The sequence below is a fragment of the Heptranchias perlo genome, chromosome 13 (genome assembly GCF_035084215.1).
Source record: "Heptranchias perlo isolate sHepPer1 chromosome 13, sHepPer1.hap1, whole genome shotgun sequence".
Classification (NCBI taxonomy): domain Eukaryota; kingdom Metazoa; phylum Chordata; class Chondrichthyes; order Hexanchiformes; family Hexanchidae; genus Heptranchias; species Heptranchias perlo.
Genome location: NC_090337.1, coordinates 8,398,960 through 8,420,883, shown reverse-complemented (window position 1 = coordinate 8,420,883; position 21,924 = coordinate 8,398,960). Strand labels below are relative to the sequence as shown.

Sequence of the window (21,924 nt, the reverse complement as noted above, 5' to 3'; positions counted from 1 at the left end):
CCGAAAGCTGCAGAAAACACATTTGTATATTGATGAAAAAGAGGAATTTGCTTTTTGTTTGTTTCATAGATATAACAGTCACAGTGGTAATATATCTTGAAGAAGGGAAATAGTTGCTAAGAACTCCAGGCACAGAAAAAAGCACAATTGAGCACAAAACAGCGTATTAGGATGAAGATACTTTCTTATTTAGAAACACTGCAGTAAAGCATTATCCATTCACACCAGGGCTTAAGTAATCGATTCCAAAAAAGACGAATTGTTTGCAATAAATAATTATGATCATAGTAATATCTGTTTCTCTGCTCTTAAGTTAGTCTTGGTTAATATTTTCTTTAAAAGACAGCAAAACAATGGACAAGCATGTAGTCATTTGAAGCTTAGAATTCCAATCTACAAATAAAATCCTGGATCAGCTTTTGAGGCATATTGGTCTAATAAGGAAAGAGAAAGAGGTTGTTTTAATTGCATTTAGAAAAATATATTTATTTTCTTATGATAACGATGGGGTGTACACATTAGATTATCGTTGCAATTGGATCACCGAAATATTGGTGTTTGACAAACATTGTACTTTCAGCCAATTAATAAGCTTTGAAGGCTATAAATCTGCTTTTGGGGTTACCTCGGCAAAATTTCCAACAGATTACGCCTAACACACTTTTACATATTTCACTACAGCCTTACTGCTCTCCAGACTATTTCACTTTAACTGGCTACAAAGGAAAAACAACTTGCATTTACATCCAACTATCTGGTATGATGGAATGCGCAGAACAAACATTTAAGCGCACAAAGCGAAAGGAATAGGTTTAGGATTTCGCTAGAAATACCTAACCGAAGAAGTTTGCATAAATACAATTACAAAGTCGGTGCAAATAGAGTTAACAAAGTCACTACAAATAACAACCAGGAGAATTGTTCCCCCAATAATATGCATACTATACCAACATAATTGTTTTAAAAATTACTGGTAATTAACTTCAAACGGGCTGTAATTTCGGTCAGAGCGAGTGCGGTTTTGCTCCTCTACCGACCCATCTTCATGATGTGGAGATGCCGGTGATGGACTGGGGTGGACAAATGTAAGGAACATGTGTAAGATTCCTTACATTGACCCATTCTTCAGTGTGAGCTTGGACAGCGAGTGCTGACAGTATATTCACTGGACATTGCCCTCACGGCGATCCACAATGATAATTTCTAACAGAAGTCACTGGATGGCGAATAGGACCAATTGTAACGATTAATAGTGCTAGAACCACACTATAGTCAGAACTCCGCTAATGTAACACAGATCAAGAATCAAATTTGAGATATTTCTCTTCTGTATGGTTCCTTTGATCACCAGCTAAACTAAACGAGTCGCCGCCTAAGCAGGCATATTCTACATATAGACAAAAATTGAATTCACACAAATCAGCTCGAAGGAGTCAATCAATCAGAGTCCGTTTTAAATCCAATGTACTTCAAGGTTTAACAATGAATTATATAGCTGTTATAATTGGCCAACAGCTAAGTTTGCATATATATAGCTGTTGATGAATTCGGTAGTAGTTATCCTATGTTCCTGAATGTCCGATTCTAATAATTAGTTCATACATAACTCAGGTGGCACATTTCCACTGGGCGGTTATGTATAATGTCAATTACTTCCATTTGTTCCAATTTACTTCGTAAGCCTTTTTCTTCTGTCAAATTGAACTAAAGCTCTCTGGATCTAGGTAAGTGGGTATGCCCTATGGGGAATAGAGTGTGCATGACTACATGGCGAACAAAGCTCCAACTGTGTGGATTTCTCCTGGTTTGCAACCCTAAAGCACGGTGATAGCAGAGAACCGCTTGACCAAACAAAATCGTTAATCATTAGAATCTGACATTCATCAATATAGAATAACTAATACCGAATTGGCCAACAGCTAAGTTTGCATATATGTAACTGTTGATGAATTCGGTAGTAGTTATCCTATGTTCTTGAATGTCCGATTCTAATAATCAACGATTTTATATATATATTACAACATTAATCAGCAAATAAGATTGAAAGGGAACAAATAAGAAAATTACAAAGTTTTACTAACAGTGTACATTTTACCGCTTTTGGTTGGGTTCTGAACGAGATGTCTTGATCTTCGACATCGACGTGGAGACTGAAAACTCCACCGAGGACGATGTCTGCGTCCTTGGACAAACCGAGCAAGTCAAATTTTCCCCACCGTTTGCAGTTTGGTTCATGCGTCAACCAGACAGGGACAAGAACAGATAATAGTAGCACAAAGAACAATAGGCAATACATCGTGATTAAATGTGACTGGTGTCACTACAAAGTACTGCTTTGCATGTCTTCTTTATATACTGTTGGGGGCGGTAAGTTTTCTTACATTGATCCAATGCTTCATGAATCTTTATAACAAATTATTAACAAGTCCCAAAAGGAAACGAGGTAGCACTTGGATCTGCCTCAAGAGAGAAAAAATATAATTAAAAAGGGAAGAAAACAAAATTAATCGCATGGTCATCACCGAAAAAGTCCCCACTGTGCTCTGCTTCGTTTGTGTTGAATAGCAGAGATTAGCGCCTTGGATCTCACCAATCCTTTGGGTACTGTGCAATCAAAAATGTTTCAGAGTGGATATGCTTCACGTTGAATCAAAGAGGAACAACTTAATCCCATAAGTAATAACAACTTTTAAAATCAGTAATGATCAGCGTACAGTGGAGGCAAAAGTGGACATCGGTTTTTGAATCCCATGACATGCAAGAATAAATGGAAAAGAGCCAATCAGCGATAGCCCTGTGTGTTGTCATTTATTCCATATCCATTTTGCGTTATGATTTCACAGCGAATGAACAACTCCGGGCGAGAATTATTCTGGTCGCTATCTGTAGTGATATTACAAACATTTTCTTTTTGAATGTATTAAGGACCCGCTCCAGTGGGTGAAAATTTCTTCTGTGAGCAATGTTTATGAAAATTGATCTTTCAGCCATTAATGTCATTAATTTTCGTTCTTTTTGGTCTGAGTTGTTTGCTCCTCCAGATATCACAGTATAAAGCTTTCCCTATTGTCTTACTTACACTGTATACATTGATATTTGTACCAGTCTACTTTAGATGAATCCTTAGCCTCTAAAAATATATCCTCTATCTCCGAATTTGGACCTAAAGTCAGAGGAATCTGAATCTCTCCCATTTACAACATCTATCTACTTATGATTTAATTGCTTCCAGTCTGTTTCTCGTAATTACTGCTGTGTGTAATTTCTGGAGCAAGTCTGAAACTGCTATTTTTTGCTGAGGGACTTTTGGCTTCTTCTCTCGCTTTCCATACCGGACTCCCAGGTGCAGCTACAAATCAGGTTAACTTTTCCCCTTTTCACTCTTTTCCTCACAGATAACCCTTGGCTCAATGGTGTTATATTGTTACTCTGGAATATTATCCTTCGTGTCTCCGTCCTTATCGCCAACATAAGTGACCCAAACTGAATAGCTATTGGACCATTCCAGACCCACGCGCTCTTTCTCCGATGTTTGCTCCTGTCACCTCCTGTTCCCCATGCGGGTAGGCAGTTACTTCCCCCTCTCTAATTTACCTGACCTCTTAACCTCTGGCATAACCCCACCCCACCCCACCCCAACCTCACACACACACACACACAAACCTATTTGGCAGAATGTGGTCAGCTGCACCACTACCTAAACATTTTTCTGCTAGGCTAACAAAATCAAGTGACACTTCGTGCATGTTTACATTTCCGGGGTATTTTGCAGATCCAGAAAGAACCATAACATACATGCTGCACATAGAAAGCTGTTGTGTGCCTGGCTTACTGGGTGGCAATCCCGCCGATGAATCAGTAGCTTTTTGTTTCAAGCACACTCCTGGACCTCAGTTCATAATCTAGGCTTTAGTGAAATACTGATGGATTGTGTAAAGTGATATCCTTCCGCCGCATCGTTAATCTGAGGCCCTATCTGCCGGTTCCATTGTTTCAGGTGGAAATTAAATATCTCTTCATAATATTCAAAAACAGGGCACCTTTGTATCCTAAGTTACCGTTCCTCCTTTCACCATCAGCAACACGGCTACGCATGAATATTAGCTGTGCAAGTATTTTTTTACTTACATATATAAGATTATTTCCATTTTTGTTAGTTCGTCAATTCAGAACAATTTGATATTTTATATAAAGACCGTGAATCTAGTGTATGGCACTGTAACACTACGGATATCACACTCTGAAATGTAATTTTTTAACAGAGGCAAAACAATATGACGATAAAGAAGAAAGCCAGGCATTGACCTGGAGCCTGAAACATACAGACACGTACAACTGTTCGCTGATTGGCCACGACAATGTATGAGTAGATCCAAGTATCTATAGCAACTTATTTCGAACTTTGTCCTTGGAATGACAGGCCAGGTTAGCTGCTAACCATTACAACGGTGCTGCAGACGCAGACTACGAGAGCAAAGCCATGAGCCATGCATTATTATCTTTAAAGGAGTTAAGATAAGTTGCTATTTACCTCCTATGCGCTTTCTGCTAGTTATCCAAACGCCTGCGCTCTCCTCTGTATCAACTCTGTTTCCCAGGCTCCTACCCGCAATGTCTCATTCGTAAGGACGCCGCAATTGATTTCAACGCCTCCGAGCTAGAAATGGAAGCATCACTAAGCATTCATGGCCCTGGTGGCTATCAAGTTGCTGCAAAGTGCGGTTTGCGGATGTTGCTTGAGAACAAGATCACATTGTACCCTCCATGAACGAATAGTCATTGTTTGAATTCAGTTATAAAAAATGGTGACCTAGATGAGGTCCCTGGGGGGCGCTGGTACCCACAGAACCGAATTCAGCAAGAGTTAGCGCCTTCTGGAAAGGAGGGTAACTAATTAAGTGGAAATTTTAAAAATACTGGTTTCATTTTTATAAACCCCCCCCCCCCACCCGACGCATGATATCATAAACTAAATCACTCCACTTACCATATATTAATAATGTACAAACATTGTGATGCGGGCACGGCCACCTGCATTGCCAACCTTAGTTGGCCTAAAAGGGTGATGGTGGACCATCCCTTTCAGCTGCTGCAATACTTGTGGCCATGGTGTTCCCGCAATGATGCCAGGAAGAACATTCTAGCATTCTGACACAGTAACCATGAATATATGTCCAAACCAGTGCTTGAACGAACGCTTGGAGGTAAATGATTTGCTGCTCCTATCCTCCTCTGTGATAGAGGACGCAGGGGAAGGAGCTGTGGCCTAACTAATAACCTTGCTGAGTTGCTGCAGTGCATCCTACACATCGTAGATACTAGAACCACGGTGTGCTAGTGGTGGAGAGGTGGACATTGAGTCCAGTGCCAGGGGCATCGATCATACAATTTGCTCTGTCATGAACGGTGTTGAGCTTCTTGAGTGTTGTTGCAGGTGTACCCATCCAGGTGAGTGTGAGTATTCCATCGCACTAGTGACGAGCCTTGTAGGTGGAGGAGAGGCTACCATAGGTCAGGCTTACACTGTGTCATATAGTCCTTTCCAATGTTCTTGTAGCTACAGTGTTCACATGGCTGGTCCAGTTCAGCTTCTAGTCATTGCTGACTCTCAAGATGTATATGGTTGAGTGCTCAGCTATGGTGTGCCATTGAAGCTCCACAGGAGATTGTTGGACGTTCTCCTGTTTGAGGTAATAATTATCTGGCGCTTACGTGGCACAAATGCTATTTTTCACTTGCAAACTGAAGTGTAGAAGTTATGCTGGTCCTGCTGTAGGGTGGCATGGGATGCTTCACTATCGGAGGAGCTGCGAATGGAGCTGAATGCTGTGGAATCATAAACGAACAGCCCCACACCTGACCTTGTGATGGAGGGATAATTATTGATGAAGCAACAGAAAATATTTGGACTAAGAACATTACCTCGATGAACTTCTGCAGGGGTGTCTTGCAGTTGTGACTTATGGCCTTTAACAACCATAGCAGTCTTCCTTTTTGTTAGGTATGACTCTAGCTTCTAGAGGGTTGTTCCTCTGACGACCCCCATTGACCTCGGTTTTGTTAGGTCTCCTTGGTGCCATACATGGCCGAATGCTAGAGGGGAGGAGAGAATACTGCCCTTGATGTCAAGTGCAGTATTCTCTCCTCCCCTCTAGCATTCAGCTATTGCATCCACGTCTCTATCGAGGTTGTCATGACGTCTGGAACTGAGTGATTCTGGCAGAACCCGACCTAGATCTATTGGTGAGCAGGATTTGCTTCTATAAGAATAAAGCTTAAGAAATAGCTAAACATCCCAACTCGAATAACTTCAAGCATTTTAGCAAGAGGGCGGATGCCGATGAGGGCGGAGATTTGTTTTTGTAAGAAGGACGCTCGACAGAACAACCAAGAAGTCATTGAAAGAATGCTAAGGTATTAGAATGATGAAAACAACCAAAGTCAGGAGATGGTCCATACCAGATATGGGAGTTGATTGCTAAGAGACCACATACCCAAGATAACATCGTAAGCACGATGGGTTCCTATGTCGACTATTTCTCGCAAAACCGCAGGCTTACAACTTTGATGGAATATTTTCACTATTGTCAATTTGGAAATTACAGTTTTGTGAAAATAGTGCAGGGACCTTAAAGTTTTTGTGTGGCACTCCTTTGCTCACTATTTTAGCAGAGGCTTTAACGGATTTAAAATGAGGAGGTTAATGCATCCTTTCATATGGTGAATAGAAGAATTTCAAACCCGCCATTAACAGTTTGCTAATATGCTAACTTTATGCCCAGAGGTAAACGTTCTCATCGTGCTACCGTTTTATGTATATATAACGTTGTGCGACTTGCATGGTGATTATTTTGTTGATATTTATGAGGTGCTCTTAGGATTCTTGATTTGCATCTAATAATGATAGTTTATTTGACTTAGTACCCTGAAACTAGTGAGGTGCCACAAAAATCAATGCTTGGGCCTCAGCTATTTACAATCTATATTAATAACTTGGATGAAGGGACCGAGTGTAATGTATCCAAGTTTGCTGATGATACAAAGGGGAAGTAAGCTGTGCCAGGACACAAAGATGCTGCAAATGGATATAGACAGGTAAAGTGAGTAGGCAAGAAGGTGGCAGATGGAGTATAATGTAAGGAATTGTGAGGTTATTCACTTTGGTAGGAAGAATAGGAAAACAGAATATTTTTTAAATGGTGAGAAACTATTAAATGCTGGTGTTCAGAGGGATTTGGGTGTCCTTGTACACGAAACACAGAAAGTTAACATGCAGGTACATCAAGAAATTAGGAAGGCAAATGGTATGTTGGCATTTATTGCAAGGGGGTTGGAGTACAAGAGTAAGGAAGTCTGGCTGCAATTGTACAGGGCTTTGGTCAGACCACACCTGGAGTACTGTGTACGTTTTGGTCTCGTTATCTAAGGAAGGATATACTTGCCTTAGTGACGGTGCAACAAAGGGGCAGTAGATTGATTCCTGGGATGAGAGGGTTGTCCTATGAGAAGAGATTGAGTAGAATGGGCCTGTATTCCCTGGAGTTTAGAAAAATGAGAGATGATCTAATTGAAACACATACGATTATGAGAGGGCTTGACAGCGTTAATTCAGAGTGGGTGTTGCTCCTGGCTGGAGAGTCTAGAACTAGGGGGCATATACTCAGGATAAGGGGTCGGCCATTTAGGACTGAGATGAAGAGAAATTTCTTCACTCAGAGAATTGTGAATCTTTGGAGTTCTCTACCCCAGAGGGCTGTGGATGCTCAGTCGTTGAGTCTATTCAAGGCTGAGATCGATAGATTTTTTGACTCTAAGGGCATCAAGTGATATTGGGATTGAGTGGGAAAGTGGAGTTGAGGTCGAAGATCAGCCATGGTTGCTGTGAATGGCGGAGCGGGCTCCTGCTCCTATTTATTATGCTCTTATGTATTGATGGCTATTAATCAATTCCCTTTGTCTGGTGTCCTTATGTTGTGTTTGAAGACCTCCACTGCATTTTGGAGGTTATTTTTTCGTTTATTTTTGTAAAGTTTAGTAAATAATCTAATAAATCGAGGCATGGCAGGGTAGCTCAGACCCATCGAATGCACGGCTTGTGCCATGTGGGAACTCCAAGACGCTTCCCGTGTCCTGGACAATCACATGTGCAGTAAGTGTCACCAGCTGGAGGAGCTCGAGCTCCGGGTTTTGCAGTGCACCCGCATGGCTGAAAGCTACAAGGATACCACGTTTCAGGAGGTGGTCACCCTACAGCTTAAGAAAGTGCAGGCAGTCAGGGACTGGGTGACCAGGCAGGTAGTGCAGGAGACCCCTGGGGGCATTTCGCACTCTAATCTGTATTCAGTGGTGAGGGAGGTGCCATTAGACTACTGGGAGTATTCTATAGGCCACCAACTAGTGGGAAGGATATAGAGGAGCAAATTTTCAGGGAAATTACAGAGAGCTGCAAAAGCCATAGAGTAGAGATAACGGGGGACTTCAGCTATCATAATATAGACTGGGATAGTAATAATATAAGGGGAAAAGAGGGGGAGGAATTTTTGAAGTGTGTTGAGGAGAACTTTCTTGGCCAGTACGTTTCCAGCCCAACGAGGAAGGAGGCATTGCTGAATTTGGTTCTGGGGAATGAGGCGGGCCAAGTGGAGCAAGTATCAGCGGGGGAACATTTAGGGAACAGCGATCATAGTATCGTAAGGTTTACATTAGCTATGGAAAAGGACATGGAGCAATCTAAAGTAAAAATACTCAAGTGGAGGAGGGCCAATTTCAGTGGGATGAGAACTGATCTGGCCTGGGTAAATTGGAATCAAAGATTGGCAGGCAAAACTTTAATCGAACAATGTACGGCCTTTAAGGAGGAGATGGTTTAGGTGGAGTCTGGGTACATTCCTACGAGGGAGAAAGGTAGGGCAATTAAAGCCAGAGCTCCCTGGATGACAAAAGTGATAGAGAATAAGATGAAGCAGAAAAAAAGGGCACATGACAGATGTCCGGTTGATAACACAAGTGAGAAACAGGCTGAATATAGAAAGTTCAGAGGGGAAGCGAAAAAGGAAATAAGAGGGGCAATGAGAGAACATGAGAATAGATTGGTGGCCAACATAAAAGTGAACCCAGAAGTCTTCTACAGGCATGTAAACAGTAAACGGGTAGTAAGAGGAGGGGTGGGATCAATTAGGGACCAAATTTGAGATCTACGCTTGAAGGCAGAGGGCATGGTTGAGGTACTAAATGAATACTTTGCACCTGTCTTCACCAAGGAAGAAGATGTTGACAAAGTCACAGTAGAAGAGAAGGTAGCTGAGATACTGAATGGGCTAAAAATTGATAGAGGAGGTACTAGAAAGGCTAGCTGCACTTAAAGTAGATAAGTCACAAGGTCCAGTTGGGATACATCCTAGATTGCTGAGGGAAGTAAGGGTGGAAATTGCAGCGCTAATGGCCATAATCTTCCAATCATCCTTAGATACGGGGGTGGTGCCAGAGGACTGGGGAATTGCAAATGTTACACCCCTGTTCAAAAAAGGACATAAGGATAAACCAGGCAACTACAGGCCAGTCAGTTTAATCTCGGTAGTGAGGAAACATTTAGTAATGATAATCCGGGACAAAATTAACAGTTGTGGATTAATTAAGGAAAGCCAGCAAGGATTTGCTAAAGACAAACCATGTTTAACCAACTTGATTGAGTTTTTTGATGAGGTAACAGAGGGTTGATGAGGGCAATGCGGTTGATGTGGAGTATATGGACTTCCAAAAAGCGTTTGATAAAGTGCTGCATAATGGGCTTGTCATCAAAATTGATGCCCATGGAATAAAAGGGCAGCAAATCATAGAATCATAGAAAAGTTACAGCACGGATGGAGGCCATTCGGCCCATCGAGTCCGTCCTGGCTCTCTGAAAGAGCAATCCAGCTAGTCCCACTCCCCCGCCCTATCTTCTTAGCCCTACAAACTTTTTCTTGATGTATCAATAACACTACACTCAAGCTCTTCCATTCTTCGAAACCATCACCTATTTCCACCAGTCCCTTTCTCTCCAAAGTCCCAGAATGTGTTGCGTCTTCGGATCTATACTCCCAGTACTCCCTGTTCTAGACCCTCCAATTCCATTCCCTTCCTACCCACAGCACTGAGACTGCGCTTGTTAAAGTAAAACACAGCATCCTGTAAAATTATAACCACGGTTCACTGTCTCAATTCCTACCCCTTTGTCTCCCCTATCTTGAACTTCCTCAGGCACTCCATCCTCTTCTATCGTCTCTCCCCTGTTATCTACCTCGGTGAAACAACGGTGGGGGGGGGGGGGGCATAAGAAATGCAGTTGTTATAGGATGATTATATTCGATGGTCAGGGAGATAGACAGGTATTTCTTCATCCGTCGACATGAGTCCTGCATGGTGTGTTGCCCTCTTGGTGCCGGGGAAAAGGACATCACTGAGATGGTGCAGAATATTTTGAGGGGGGAAGAGAAACGGACAGAAGTCGTTGTCCTTGTGGGAACCAATGAGATAGGAAGGAAAGGTATCGCGATCCTGCAGTCAGAGTTTCAGGAGCTAGGGTGGAAGTTAAAAAGCAGGATCTCAAAGGTAGTAATCCCTGGATTACTCCCAGTGCTATGCACTAGTGAATATAGGAATAGTAGGATAAAACAGGTTAATGCATGGCTGGAGCAATGGTGCAGGAGGGAAGGCTTCAGATTCCTACGGAATTGGGACCAGTTCTGGGGCACTCTCCTGCCCAAGATGGACGGGTTGAACCTCAACAGAGCTGGGATGAATGTCCTCACGGGCAGGATAATTCGCGTTTTTACAGTGGGGGGTGGGCACCAGGATGAAATATTAGAGAGGAGAAACAAGGTGCACAGAGGACAGGGAGGGACAAATAGCACTCGATTAAAGAAGAGTTCAGGAATAGGAGGGATCAGATAGGGGGCAAATGCAAGGCAGTCTAAGATGAGATTGGAGTGCATGTGTGTAAATGTATGTACCATGGTAAATATGGTTGGTGAGCTGCAGGCTCAAGTCGTCATATGGGACTATGATATAGTGGCAATAATAGAAACTTGACTTAAAGAAGGGGAAGATTGGGTACTTAATATTCCTGGCTACAAGGTATTCAGAAACGACAGGGAAGGAAAGAGACGGGGTGGCAGTATTGATCAAAGAAACTAGTATAACACCGGAAATGTATGTTGTCAAAGTCAGAATCTATTTGGTTAGAATTAAGAAACAATAGAGGAGTTATTACGCTATTGGGTGTATACTATAGGCCATCAAATAGCGGAAAGCAGATAAAGGAGCAAATTTGCAGACAAATTACGGAAAAATGAAAGGACTATAGAGCGGTGATAAAGGGTGACTACAATTATCCCAATATAGACTGAAACAGTATCAGAGTAAACGGCAAAGAAGAGGAGGAAATCTTGAAATGTGACCAGGAGAACTTACCCAACCAGGAAGAAAACACCACTGGATCTCGTTCTGGGGAAAGAAGAGGGAAAGGGGGAGCATGTTTTAGTGGAGCAGCATTTGGACCTAATATCATTAGGCTTAGAAAAGTTATGGAAAAGGACAAGGAACAATCAAATGTGAAAATGCTTTTGTCTGGAGGAGGGCAAATTTCCGTGAGTTAAACAGGGGTCATGCCCAGGTGGATTGGAATCAAAAATTGGTGGCAGAACAGTAATTGAACAATAGGAGTCCTTCAAGGAGGAATTGGTTCGGGTATAGAGTAGACACATCCCTACGAGGGGGAAAGGAAGGGCACCCAAAGCTAGAGATCCCTGGATGACTAAAGATGTATAGATTAAAATGGTACAGTAAAAGGAGGCTTATGAGAAATATAAGGTTCATAATATAGTAGAGAACCAGGCTGAACACAGGAAGTACAGAGGAGATCTAAAAAGGGGAATAAGAGGGACAAATGGAGAGTAAGAGAATAGATTAATGGTTAACATAAAAGGGAACCCAAAAGTCTTCTATAACCATGTAAATAGTAAAAGGGAGCGTAGGACCGATTAGGACAAAAAAGGAGATCTTCTTGTGGAGGTAGAAGGTATGGCTAAGGCACTAAATGAATACTTTGCATCGGTCTTCACTAGAGAAGAGGATGCTGCCAGTGTAGCATTAAAGGAGGAGATAGGAGCGATACTGGATAGGATTAAAATAGATAAAGAGGAAGTACTTAAAAGATTGGCAGTACTCAAAGTAGAAAAGTCACCCGGTCCAGATGGGATGCACCCTAGGTTACTGAGGGAAGTAAGGATAGAAATTGCAGAGGCTCTAGTCACAATCTTCCAATCCTCCTTAGATATGGGGATGGTGCCAGGGGACTGGATGATTAAAATGTTACACCCCTGTTCAAAAAGGTGAAGAGGGATAAACTTGGCAACTACTGGCCAGTCAGCTAAATGTATTGGTGGGGAAACTTTTAGAAACAATAATCCGGGACAAAATTAATTGGCACTTGGAAAAGTATGGGCTAATAAATGAAAGTCAGCACGGATTTGTTGGAGGAAAATCGTGTTTGACTAACTTGATTGAGTTCTTTGATGAAGTAACGGAGAGGGTTAATGTCGGTAGTGCAGTTGATGTTGCACATATGGACTTTCAAAAGGCATTTGATAAAGTACCACATAATAGACTTGTTAGCAAAATTAAAGCCCGTGGGATTAAAGGGACAGTGGCAGCATGGATACAAAATTGGCTAGGGGACAGAAAGCAGAGAGTAGTGGTGAATTGTTCTTAGTCAGACTGGAGGGAAATATACAATGGTGTACCCCAGGGGTTAATATTAGGACCACTACTCTTTTGATATATATTAATGACCTGGAATTGGGTATAGAGGGTATAATTTCAAAGTTTGCAGATGAAACGAAGCCTGGAAATATAGTAAACAATGTAAAGGATAATAACAGACTTCAGGAGAGCATAGACAGACTGGTGAAATGGGCAGACATCCATATCATTTGATGAAATTTAATGCAGAGAAGTGTGAAGTGATGCATTTTGGTAGGAAGAATGAGGAGAGGCATTATAAACTAAATTATATAATTTTAAAGGGGGTGCAAGAACTGAGAGACCTGTGGGTGTACATACACAAAACTTTGATGGTGGCAGGATAAGTTGACAAGGCTGTTTTTAAAAAAAGCATATGGAATCCTGGGCTTTATTAGTAGAGGCATAGAGTACAAAAGCAAGAAAGTTATGTTAAACCTTTATAAACACTGATTAGGCTTCAGCTGGAGTATTGTGTTCAATTCAGGGCACCACACTTTAGGAAGGATGTCAAGGCCTTAGAGAAGGTGCAGAAGAAATTTATTAGAATGGTGCCAGAGGTGAGGGACTTCAGTTATATGGACAGACTGTAGAGGCTGGGGTTGCTCTCTTTATAACAGAGAAGGTTAAGATATAAGGTTAAGATATATATGCATGTTCAAGGGCAGTCACTGACATAAAATAATCTTAATCTTAAGTCATTTTCCATTGGCTATAGTTTATCATCAATCGTATCCAGAAAGAAAGAGCTTGCATTTACATAACACCATGCAGGGCCTCAGATGCCCCAAAGCGCTTTGCAGCCAATAAAGCATTTTTTATGTGGAGAGTCACTGTTGTAATGTAGGAAATGCAGCAGTCAATTTGCACACAGCAAGGTCCCACAAACAGCAATATGATAATAACTAGATAATCTGTTTTCGTGATTTTGGTTGACCGATAAATAACACCACGCTACCCACCTCTTCTTCGAACAGTGCCACGGGATATTTTACGTCCACCTGAGAGGAAAGACGGGACCTCGGTTTAACTTCTCATCCGAAAGACCTTAGTTTTAATTTGTAGCCACAAGAAATGGGATTCCAATGAGTAGAACAACTAGTGATGGACCTTGCTGATATTAGCGATATCAGCGAATCTAAAGTTGTTTCTCCAGGTCAATGCAACACGTACTTGAGAAGCCCGCAGAGTAATCGGAAAGAAACACGCTAGGTTTTGCACTCACAATAAATGTGCAGGGCACGGTGTGGGTTTATTACGGATCCAAAAAAAAATGTAAGGCTCGCTTACATTGTTTTCTGGATTTTCATAAGCATTTTGTCATAGTGTCTGATGCAACCCGTATAAAGATTTTTAAAAGTTGTTTACTACAATTTTAGGATCTGTGTATGGATCTTTTACGTCCGTTTAACGTCTCATCCGAAAGAGGTACCTCCGAAGCCGACACTCCCTCACTACTGCGCTGGAGTGTCAGCCTAGATTTGGTGCTCAAGTCTCTGATGTGGGGCTTGAACCTCCCAACTCAGAGGTGAGAATGCTACCACTGAGCCACGACTAATGGCTTTGACAGTTTTGCACAACTCAACAGGTATCTGGAAGAAATTGATTGGCGGTCTGCCCCCTTTGTTGAGTCATATCATTATCTGAGAAGTGTTGAATCGTACTTTGGTCTTGCTCATCTTTCTTTAATAACTGCAAAGCTCCAATTCAAGTTCAGTATATAAGGCGTGTGCCCAATTGTCCTTTATTTCCAAAATGCAATAGTGATCTGATCACTACCTTTAGTGAATGAGATTGGATAGACGCATCTTAATGTAACATTTTATTGTATGACGGTTTGCAAAAAAAAGTTATATTCATATAGTATAATAAACATTCTACGATACAAACAATTGCACTCCGAAAGTAGATATGAAATATATTAATTATATTAAAGTCAGATATCTTAATATTAAATTGTATTAGCATTAAACAATAGTCGAGAAATGCTCACAATTTCTTGGAACAGACTTTGCCCATCAAATGCTTCTTAGTATTATTTTCTGGTCTTAATAAGATAATGTAACACTTAGGAGCAAAAATGCACACAAGGAGACCAAAGCTAGAGGCCAAAATAGCAAACACCTCGACAGCTACAGTGTATTTGCCATGCGAGCTTATATAAGCTGGAATGAAAGCTATCCACACCGTACAAAATATAAGCATGCTAAAAGTTATAAATTTGGCCTCGTTGAAATTATCGGGCAGATTTCGAGCAAGAAACGCGACGATAAAGCATACACAGGAGAGACAGCCGATATAGCCTAGTACGCAATAGAAAGCTGTTGCCGATCCTACGTGGCATTCAAGAACAATTTTGTCTTTAAAATAATTGGTGTTTTTATGTGGAAAGGGCGGTGATGTGGCTAGCCAAATTGAACATATTAAGCACTGCGCCAGTGTAAGGATGCAAACGGTCAGTCTCTGCTGTGTGGGACCAAAATATTTCATCCTGTTTTTGTTGGGAAGTGTGGCCTTAAATGCCATTACTACGACAATTGTTTTCCCCAAAACACAGGAAATGCAAAGAACAAAAGTAATACCAAACGTGGTGTGACGTAATATACACGACCAAAATGATGGTTCGCCAATGAAGGTAAATGAGCAAAGAAAACATAATGTGAGTGCAAACAGCAGAAAAAAGCTTAGCTCAGAATTATTAGCTTTAACAATAGGAGTGCGTTTGTAAACAAAGAAAAGAACGGCTATACCCGTTGTAAGGAACGCTCCAAATATTGTAAGTGTCATCAATACAATTCCTATTATTTCTGTAAACCAGAGATATTCAATTTGCTTCGGTATACATTGATCTCGCTTTTGACTAGTCCAATATTCCGAAGGACATTTGATGCAATGTATCGAATCTAAAATAAAGCGAAGGAAGAATAAAGAACGGTAATTTACTTTGGGAATGAATCTTTAGAAAACGATTTGCAGCAAATTAGTAGCAAGCGGATGAGCTTATACACACCTGTGGTGTTGCTGATTTCTCCATCGCCACACGGAATGCAGTCAAAACAACAAATAGGTTGACGCTTTCTTGCTGCTTTTCTCGTTCCGGGGAGACAGTTTTCAGAGCACACTGCTCGTGGGATCTTGTGTCAAGGCAAAAAGAAAATAGGGTTTTCGTTTTATTGAACTCTATTAATATCAAAATTGCAAAGTTTTTTAATTGTTGTTTCCTTCGATTCTTCTGGGCCTGCAGTTTCCTCCGCATTTGTGCCCAAATGCACGCATATCCTTACCTCACTCTGCCCGCCACTCCAAACTATCAACTCTTCGTTTATTATTAATTCTTCTCCTGAGGGTGCAGAGCCATCGTACCTTCCGACAGTCAAAACATCAGCACCACCAAAGTCATTGGGCTGCCAGTTTACAACGTCATATGTTGGAACTGGATCTCCGTTTTCATCGAAATGTACTTTCTCACCAGTCTTGGTTGTGAAATCAACAGTTTTTATGTAATGGAGAAGCTGTATAGAGAAAGAAACATGAATACGTATAAGAAATAAATGAGACCGATAAAGAATCTGTTAAATGCATTCATTGCTATGCACCAATATTTAAACGCAGTTTTAGCTGACCAAACAGTTTTTAGAAGCGTATTTTTAATTAACTATTCCGTGCTAATAGCAACACGCTTCGCTTACCTGCCACGGTTCGAAAGTTGAAATCAGTGCGCAAGTTCTGTTCACAAATGGACCGTTACCGCTTTCGCATTGGAGCATATTATGAAGAGCGTGGGCTACAGCATACACAGCTTTGTACACGTTATAGGTAACTCTGAACTGTGATACATCCGTATATGTATTGTTTAATTCCTGCAGGCTTTCTTTCCCTTTGCATTCAGTTCTCTGTAAGGCAGATTTTAACCCTTCCGATTTATTTTCTGTCAGTCCTAGAATGCAACCGAAGCTTGTTTCCCAAAACTCTCTCATTAAAATGTTTTTCGGATATACCGAAGGATGGACTTCAACTAGAAATCCTTTCAAACCTGGCACATCTCCTTTACGGATTGCAATTCCGATTGCTCCAGTTAGGAATTTTCTGTTTTTTTGGGGAGTGACCAGTGAAGTAGAAATCCAAGCTTCGCTTCCTATCCATTGTATGCCGCTGATATTTTGCCTTGCAACTTCCCTCAGCAGAATGGCCATATCTGCTTGTGCAAGAAATGCCACAATAACTTTTGTAGTAAACTGCTTTATGACATTTACAGTTTTAAGCAATTTCTCCCTGGGGTATTTTCTGTGAAAAGATTCAGAGTAAGCAATACAAACACCTAATTGTTGCACAGCTTCCGTGAAAGCTTGCATTCCAAAGTTACCATAGTCATCGTCACTTTTAATCGTCCCGATCCAGGTCCACCCAAATCGTTTTGCAAGTTTTGCTAAGGCTCTCGCCTGAAAGTAATCACTCGGTATTGTTCTTAGAAACGAAGGATATTCCACTTTATTGCTGAGACATGCACAGGTAGCAAAGTAGCTCACCTGCGGAAATTATAATCAAAATGAGTTACGATGAAGTATCAAATTACTTTGCTGATTAATGTTTTCCACATGAACAAAGGTCAGTGTGTTTCGTTATACTATACATCATGCGGCTTATTCATGTCAATACATAATGGATAGATAGATAGATAGAAAGATAGATAAAATCTAACGACTCTGCCTTCTTCCTGGCTGAAGTAACCTTGCCTCTTGCTTCTGTCACACTTTTGTATCAACGTTTCCCATTACACATTTCTATGCCTACATTAACAATGGAAACTGCCTATGTAAACTTGTCACGTTAAACATCACTAGCGGTTGCACTGTCGCCTCAGATTACAGTTCTCAGCTTCTGCGCTTGTGTTGCAGACGAACTCCAGCCAATTCTACTTTTCTTCTTCTTAAATTGCTCTAATTTTTGCTAATTAACTTTAAATAATACCATCAACAGGAAGCAATACATACAAATATCGACAGAATCTATAAAGATCTATAAAGAGGAATGAAAGAAAGAACTTCATCGGATCTTTCAACTTCGGTGGTGCTGTAAAACGGGTGATAACAGGTTGCTGCCCCTGCTCAATTGAGGTCAACAGAGAAAAATCGATCAGCGTGTATAACGGGCACGAAATCTGATATCAATCATAGAATCATAGAGTCATAGAATGATACAGCACAGAAGGAGGCCATTTGGCCCAACATGCCTCTGCCGGCTCTTTGAAAGAGCTATCCAATTAGTCCCACTCCTCCTGCTTTTTCCCCATAACACTGAAAATTTTCCCCTTCAAGTATTTATCCAATTTCCTTTTGAAAGTTATTATTGAATCTGCTTCCGCCACCCTTTCAGGCAGCGCATTCCAGATCATAACAACTCACTGCATATTTTTTTCCTCATGTCGCATTTGGTTCTTTTGCCAATTACCTTAAATCTGTGTCCTCTGGTTATCCACCCTCCTGCCACTGGGTTCATAGGGTCTCCCTCATCGAAGTTCCACACCTTGGGGGTAATCTTGACTTTGTGTGACAGTGTACATGGGTGTGTGCGAATTGGCCCCCCGTTTTATATTGTTTTACATTGAAGTCAATGGAAATAAAAATGGGGAGAGATTTAAAACTCACGTCGGATTCGCTATCATCCGTTTTACACTATCACACAAAGTCAAAATTACCCCCTTGTATTTAAATAGTACCAATTAAAAGCTTGGAACCCCCGCCCCTCCCAACTTAGCACTTCACAGCCAATTCAGTACTTTTGAAGTGTGCTCTCTGTTCTGGTGGTAGAGAAATGCCCAATTTGTGCAAAGCAAGGTCCCACAAACAGCAATGAGATAAGTAACTAGATTTTTCGTGTTATTGGTTAGGGGATTTTTTTGATAGAATAACTGCCTTGCCCTTCTTACAAATGTGCCGTGGGGTCTTTCATGCCCCACCCGAGAAAGTAAACTGGTTAACTTAACCCGCCCTACGGAAAATTGGCGAATGGGATCCCCCACACGATTACACCCAGCTGGATTTTACTTTCATTTGACTTTAATGGAAGATTCAATCTAGCGGGTGTAAAATGGGTGGGCGATCCCATCCTGTCAGTACCCCGCGGGGTGAGTCAGGTTGAAATTACTCCGAGGTCTGGTTTTCAGATCTCATCCCAAAGAGGGCATTTCTGACAATCCAGGACTCCCTCAGTACTGCATAAGTAGCAGCCTAGTGTGCTTATGTCTTTGGAGTGGAGCTTGAGCCCAACACCTCCTGATTGGGAGGGTGCTCTCACTGAGCCAGTGTGACATTTAAAATGGTGGGGACTGATCTCCGTAGGAGTGCTCCCCGTCGTACGCGGCAACGTCGCAGAAGACCCACTGAAACCTCAGGAAATGGTTTCCGTGGCTCTTGAGCCGAAGTTACAGCGGAGCGGCATGGGAATCCCAGCGGAAATTCACCGCCACAATCCCTCATTGTGCGCTACCTGCAGTTGGAAAATCCATGAGCTCGTTAATTACAGTTCATATTTTATGAGCTCTCCGCTAACTAGAGTAACTCCGGCTTCCCTCAGCATTCCTGTTCGTGATGATGGTTATGAGAAAATTAATCTAATCAAAAATATTTGAATTTTAACCCATAGCCTTGCACTGTACAAGTGCTCTGTAACTTCGTCACCGTGGTAAAATTTCAAATCCACCTGGTTCAGTACAGTTTATACAGAAATATATTCGACGCCTTGCAGAACCGCCATCAGATTGTTATTACGTTCTAAAAGCAGATAACGTTCTTTTTTTCTTGTAGTTTATAAATTACCAGCAAAAGTTTGTTGCTCTGTGAAACTATATTATACTATAAAACACATTGTTTCTACTTTTTTTATCTTGGAACTTTAAAACAATGACATTAACTTTAACTTACAGTACCGAACTTACCACCGGAATTCTAAAAGAACTAATTAACGTTGCTATGGCTACGGATTGCGAAGATCCTGAATCCGCAATAATGGCAGAAACCTCCGGGGTTGCTTTACAGATCGGATCTGAGGATGCTGCTTCTTCTCCATTCATCATCTGCAGCGTTGCTTTTATAGACAAATGCGGCATAGCACAAGAATCATAAATCTTGTAGCCCAGTGTGATATTTGGGAGCAGTGACGAGTCGTTATTTATTTCTTCTATGGCAAAGACCATCGCCTGCACAAAGCGAAACTCCCTGAACTCAAAGCTGTGGAGCACATAAAGACGCAAATATTTACTGAGCAAAATATCGGTGAGAGTGTAATTCAGAATGTACTTTTGAAAATGAAAAATGAATTGTTAACTCGTTCCTCTGCTACTCATAAGCACAATAGTGCAAAATAAATACGTTAGAGGAATGAACACGAAAGTAGATGCCTCTGCCTTAAGAAAACATTTATACGTACAGTACACATCTTCTAAAATCGTCTAAAATATTAATTTTACCACTCGCGGAAAAGAGCTCCTACTAATTACAGATCAAAGCAAGACATGCTTTGGAACAATCTTAGCTCTAAATGCCGCACTTAAATTGCAAATTGTAAAAAACGTGCAGGCATAACTGTGATCCTTGGGCATGGGGTGCTGATAGCTTGTCATGATGAAATAGCATAGCGGCGATGCATTAAAAGTGTTTTGGCGTGAGTAACCGCGCGCCATCAGGAAAAAAAACGAGAAAAACTTGTCCCAATTTTCAAGCATAGATTTATCCATTTCATGTAACGTAGAAAAATATATTTTGCCAACAATTGCATTTTTTTAACTTGTACACTATTAATATTGAAGTGTTATACGTACAGATTTGTGCGTTGTGAAAGGGAGTATAGCCAATTCACTAATTTTCTCCGAGCAATGGTCGACATTAAATGCAATGGGTATTTTGAAAGAAATTGACCAATTCAACTGTACAACACACCTTTTGCACTTTACCGCCTTTGGTTGGGTTTGATAGGAAAGCTCCCGGTCCTCTACATTGGAATGAACACTGAATAATCCGCCAAGGACGATATCTCCATCCTTAGACAAACCAAGCAAATCAAATATGCCCCAATGTTTGCATGTTGTTTCATCCGTTCCCCACAACGAAGCAAGAACTGATAAAAATAACCCCCAAATTAAAAAGCAATGCATTGTAATCATTACAAAGCGCTACACCCAGTTAAGCTGTTAGAAAAAGAAACGGATATATATGTTGCAATATGTTAGAGGTACTTGGGTAATTTTACCTTGAATCGATTTTAACTGCAGGGAGGATTGGTTAATTTCCTGAAAATTCCCAGAAGAAAACATGATAACAGTTTACTCTGCCCAAAGAGAAAAAAACAAAATATGAAAAGAGACAAATGCAATTACATATATCCCTAGGTGTATAAGGGCAGTCAGCAAGCGCTAAAAAGGCAGGGATTTGCTGAAGCTAATGGGTTTTCTCGCATAATCTACAATTGAAAACCGCCTTAGCTGTATTAGGGATCCACCATTATGAACCTTTTTTTGTAGTTATACCAAACACCATGTCGGTTCTTCTCCAACTGTATACTTTGTACCTGTTCAGAAAACACCGATTTCAACAAAAATTATGACTGGTATTTGTTGGTATAGATGTTCCTCTACTTTACCCAAGCTCGTCAGTTAGCTCAGTGGGTAAATGTCGTTCTGGCGGGAGCAGAGCGAAATAATTTGTAAACAATGCTGAACATAATTTTTTGTTAGCAACAGGAATAGTGAGATAGTATTTATCAAGTTAAAGAGAAGTAAAACGAAATGATACACAAATAACTGCATTGAATTGCACCTCTAGTTGCTCTGAGAAAGTGGTAGACCTTTTAGGCGAACAACGTGTCAGTAGCAAATCCTTTTACAACTGAGTGGCTTGCTGGAACCACTTTCGAGGGCATTAAGAGTTGTCACCTACTTTGGAGTAGGGTCATGTGTACGCCAGACCAGGTAAGGTAACAGGCTCCCTTCCCTGAAAGACATTTGTGAACTATTCGAATGTTCATTTTCGAGTGTTATCCCATACATTAGCAGGTTTATTGAACTCAATTTCGGAAGTTGCCATTGTGAGACTAGAATTTACGACTTTTAGGTTGCTTGTCTAGTGCCATAACCACGATTGTAATCTTACC

The 21,924-nt window shown here is 41.1% G+C and overlaps 1 protein-coding gene across 1 annotated transcript; it reads right to left on the bottom strand.

Annotated features, from left to right (window-relative positions):
• Positions 1-14,769: 14,769 nt before the first annotated feature.
• LOC137330987 (extracellular calcium-sensing receptor-like) lies at positions 14,770-20,854 on the bottom strand. Its single transcript, XM_067994564.1, has 6 exons — positions 20,715-20,854; positions 19,715-20,006; positions 16,470-17,306; positions 16,065-16,292; positions 15,791-15,914; positions 14,770-15,683 (listed from the first exon to the last, which is right to left on the bottom strand). The coding sequence occupies exons 2-6, from the start codon at positions 19,970-19,972 to the stop codon at positions 14,770-14,772; spliced, it is 2,361 nt and encodes a 786-aa protein (XP_067850665.1). The 5' UTR covers positions 19,973-20,006; positions 20,715-20,854.
• Positions 20,855-21,924: the final 1,070 nt, after the last annotated feature.